At 41.8% G+C, this 4,322-nt stretch overlaps 1 protein-coding gene across 1 annotated transcript; it reads left to right on the top strand.

Annotated features, from left to right (window-relative positions):
- Positions 1–1,212: 1,212 nt before the first annotated feature.
- On the top strand, positions 1,213–4,030 carry LOC111606905. The gene is made up of 2 exons (XM_023328331.1): positions 1,213–2,695; positions 3,047–4,030. The coding sequence occupies exons 1-2, from the start codon at positions 2,527–2,529 to the stop codon at positions 3,721–3,723; spliced, it is 846 nt and encodes a 281-aa protein (XP_023184099.1). The 5' UTR covers positions 1,213–2,526; the 3' UTR covers positions 3,724–4,030.
- Positions 4,031–4,322: the final 292 nt, after the last annotated feature.

The following is a 4,322-nucleotide window of genomic DNA, read 5'->3' as shown; positions in this document are numbered from 1 at the left end:
TATTTTCCACTTTTTTCTGACACTTTTCTATATTTTGTGCACAACAAATAGTTTCCAGGCTTTAGAATGTCACTATTTTTGTTTTTACTAAAATGATTTACTGTTTCCCACGTCATAAATTCTCAATGAATATCCTCTCTTGCACTCTAAATGTATATATCCTCCAGTGACTAAATGAAAATACATTTTTGTAAATGTTATGCAAAATCAAAAACCTAGCTACAGGAACATTCAAGCATTTTTACGGCATAAAATTACACTGAAGGCAATTTGAGAAATCTGACCTTTCATTTGAGAACATAAACATAAATTGTAGCTCATATCATCCAAATATCTTCAAAGAGTCGTTCTGGATGTTGAAGGAAGGATCTCTGAAGCAGTCAGTCTTGCAACAAATGGGAAGGAACCTCTGACTGAAGACAATATATGAATGTCATGACATGCTAAATCTGGGCAGCAGAGATTATATTTCATAGCAGCAGGATTAGGGTTCGTTCTAGAAGCGTACTGCAGATGCAACACAATGAATATGTAGAAAAGCAACTCTTGCCCTCAGCATCACAGTATCTGTTATTTTTTGAGCCATTAAACTGCATCATATAAGTGGTGATCAACATATTAGGTTAAGGAATTACACATAATTCTTAATGATTGAACAAGTATGTCATCCGAGAAAGACTGACTAACCAGCTGTATCCAGTGTCAATAATTAGTGGAAACAGCAGAGATTTACATAAGAGGCACGTTCTTTGAAAAATGCAGAATGGGAACCAAATCCAAAAACCTTCATTTTCATAGTTGAAACTAGGCTAAAATGTACCTTTACAGTGGAGAAATAATGATCGGATCCCCTGATGAATTTGTATGTTTCCTCGCATAAAAATAAATAAATAAAATCAATTGCATATTATATTTCTTTGGTTTAAATTTAGGATCCATCCATTTTCTTACACCCTTGTCCCTAGTGGGGTCGGGAGGTGCTGGTGCCTATCTCCAGCGAACATTTCGGGTGAGAGGCGGGGTTCACCCTGGACAGGTTGTCAGTCTGACAGGACAAACAACCATGCACACACACACACACACACACACAGGGAGAATTTAGAGAGACCAATTAACCTGACAGGCCGGGAATCAAACCCAGGACCTTCTTGCTGCAAGGCAACAGTGCTACCTACTGCACCACTGTGCAGCCCTAAACTTAGGATGTACAGACAAAATAATCAAAAATAAATTCTTGCAATGCAAATATATAAACTAGTTTTCATGTCATTGAATTAAATAAGTATTTGTCTCCCATGTCAACAAAGTGGCACACAGATTAATCTATCAATGAAAGCTACTTCTGCTTTCCACTCATCATGTGTGAATCATCTTTTCAACTCCAACCTCTTCTTTATTTCTGAGTATTAAAAAAAAGCTGTCAAAGTAGGTCACTGACTAAATAGGGGTGATCTAATAGAGCTGTAGTGATCTAAAAGACCACTAGCTAGAGCTAACAGCTGTTCCTATGATGACTTTGAAAAGCGTGAAATATAACGGACTTGCAAGAAATTGCCTCATGGGGTAAAGATGATCATGAAAATGGTGCCTAAAACTATGACACACACTTAACTTAGAGGTGTCTGCAGAGCTTGATCGTATCTTTAGGAGGTAATTCAGCCAATTTATTGAGATGTGTTGGATGTGCGATGCTATTAACGTTTTAGGACATCAAGGACCGGAGTTGAGACACCAGATCAAAATAAGTCTGTCAGAAGCAAGGATGCCATATCCCTCCTCCGGCATCAAAGACACGACAAAGATGGACGGGATCAAACCGGTGACCCACTGATTACATGACAAACTCCTACCTCCGCCGCCACCAATGCCCTGGCCTTGACAAAGCGGTCTGCTCAACAACAAGCTCTTTGGCATTGACCCAACACACTGATATTAGGTAAGTCTAAAACACGGAGGTGTAAGATTTACATTTGAAACAGTTTTTCTGCGACGAGTACAGGATAGTTTTACCATACTGACAGGCCAATGTGCCATCAAACCTTGGGCGAGAACCTTCTTCTCTCAGCCAGAACATTAAAGGTTTGCGGAAGACACTTCTAATATTTCAGTGATCCAAAGAGCAGCGCTAAATTAACAAACCATTGACCAAAGAAGTTCGTTGAGATCATGGGGTGACCACCCAGTCTTCAGCTGACTGGAGATGGAGCTGAAGCTTTAAGCCAAGAACGAAGTCAGTTCCTGTACAGAGTAGGGAATCTCTCTTGAAGTGTACAAACTGCCAATCTTTGCCTCCATTCCTGCTTAAGTAGAAATGTACTGATCTTTTTTTTTTAAACTCTGTGATGTTTGGTGAGATATTAATAAAGGAAGTGGGAGGTGGGGGCTGTCTGTTCTCAAATGCAGAAGTGAAACAGGGCAAAAGAGCTGCATCATTACACTTGCAACGTAACACCGCCATTGAGATTTGAAATTATCGCTCGAATTAAGCCGAAAGGACGGCGCAGAGGAGAGGATATTCCCGGAGTCATGTTGGCTGAAGGTTTTCTCAGATTGATGTGCTACAGGGAGGAGAGAAAGTTCGCCACAGCTTTAAAAAGGAAAGGGTATCAGACGAGCACGCGATGTGCCGATCCGCTCATCTGTTCTGCCTCTGAGCCGAACTTTGTCAACCCACAGATACATTTGGCCAAAGAAGGTGAGTAGACTCGTTGCTACGGTTTTCTAGCAGCATTGTTGGAAGTAGAATCTAGCAATCTAAAAACGCACTATACCACTTTCATCTTGTGTTACTTTTTCTTCTAGTTGCACTGCTTCAGTATGACTGTAGTGCTTCCTCTTTTGCCAGATATGATCTTCCCAACAAACTAGCAGTTTTAAATTTACTCTATATTGTTGTTTCTGACAATATCCATGTCCGCCTTACTTTTAAACTCCACATCTCTCTAAATTTAAGTCGTCTAAAGCTTTACATTTGAAATTTGGTAAGGACACGTGAAGGGAAAGTGAATGCTAGACTGGAATCATTTAATGTGTTTTCTGTGATCAGAGTCAAACCAGGAAGAGCTGGACCCCAACAAGCCCCAGGGACTGAGAGTTGTGTCTGAGCTTCCAGGCCTCCTGATTCCTGGGTGTTCGCCGGCAGCCGCCCTCCCACCCATCTGCATCGAAGACTGCAGCCTCCTGGAGCATTACCCAGACCTGCAGGTGGCCGACTCGGGCCGCATCTCACACAACCTCCCCAGAGCCGTGGCCAACCAAGAGGACTTTCACTTTCAGCCTAACGAGGCGTGCCTCCAAACGGAGGCCAAACTGGAGTCCATCCCAGACCAGGGGTACCTGGTGATGGGGGCAAGCGAAAACATCAGCTTGGATCTGCCCGGCTTGGAGCCCATGTCCAACTCTGTGTTGAATGGGCTGCTGGAGAAACAGCTGGAGGAGGTTTACATGCAACACCTGACTGACAACTTGGCCCGATGCGACTCCCACTTCGGACACAGCCTCCTTCACGGCCTGGTGCCGCCACCGCAGCCCGGTTGCCAGTCGCACGGGTCGTACTCACTGGAGGCCAGTCTGGAGGAAGGATCCGGGGGAGACAGTGGCGATAAAATTAGTTATCTGAACACCCATAACTTAGCGCCCTGCTCATCCACCTTCAGCTCTCCTATGCTGAGGATTTCAGAGGTGGACAATCCTCAGCTTCAAGGGAACAATCCATCAAAGTAATAAAAATCATAATACACAATTTCTTTTTAATATCTGTGCCTGACATTCGATTTTTTAAACCCCTAAGCCATATGTAAAAGGATTGTATCAGTGTGTTTTATGATGCAAAGCCTTTTTCTTGCCCACTGAAACGATGCTTGGATCAGAGCAGCTTCCACACGCCATCTGCTGTCTGATTCTGGTACTACGTCTACATGAACTTACAAGACATTGAATGAATTGAATTTCACAGGCATTGCTAAATTAAATTATGAGATATTTCAGAGTCAGTTATTGCTTGCTGTTTTATACACAAATAAATAATCACTTTTCAACTTTATCTTAGTAGCCGCACATATTTTGTTGATTGAAATTATTTATACACCAAGAAGAGGAATATTTGGGGAAAAATTGTGGTGGAGAACAAGAAAGTATAAAGGGAGCCACTCACTAATTCAATCATAGATCAACACACTGAGCTTATGTTTACATGTTTTATCACATTATTATTACAAATTTCAATATACATTTTTGGTTTTTATGTGATAGACCAGGGGTCTGCAACCTTTACAACCTAAAGAGTCATTTTTGATTAGCCAAATAAGGCTTGTTTAGAGCCA

The sequence above is a fragment of the Xiphophorus maculatus genome, chromosome 23, assembly GCF_002775205.1.
Source record: "Xiphophorus maculatus strain JP 163 A chromosome 23, X_maculatus-5.0-male, whole genome shotgun sequence".
In the NCBI taxonomy this organism is placed as follows: Eukaryota; Metazoa; Chordata; class Actinopteri; order Cyprinodontiformes; family Poeciliidae; genus Xiphophorus; species Xiphophorus maculatus.
This window is presented reverse-complemented; position numbering and strand designations above follow the sequence as displayed.

What these genes read in the sequence shown, in the direction of transcription:
- LOC111606905 (XM_023328331.1), top strand. Translation starts at nt 2,527, where the DNA reads ATGTTGGCTGAAGGTTTTCTCAGATTGATGTGCTACAGGGAGGAGAGA. An exon ending in GATACATTTGGCCAAAGAAG is followed by an intron (nt 2,696 to 3,046) that starts GTGAGTAGACTC and finishes TTCTGTGATCAG; the next exon opens with AGTCAAACCAGGAAGAGCTG.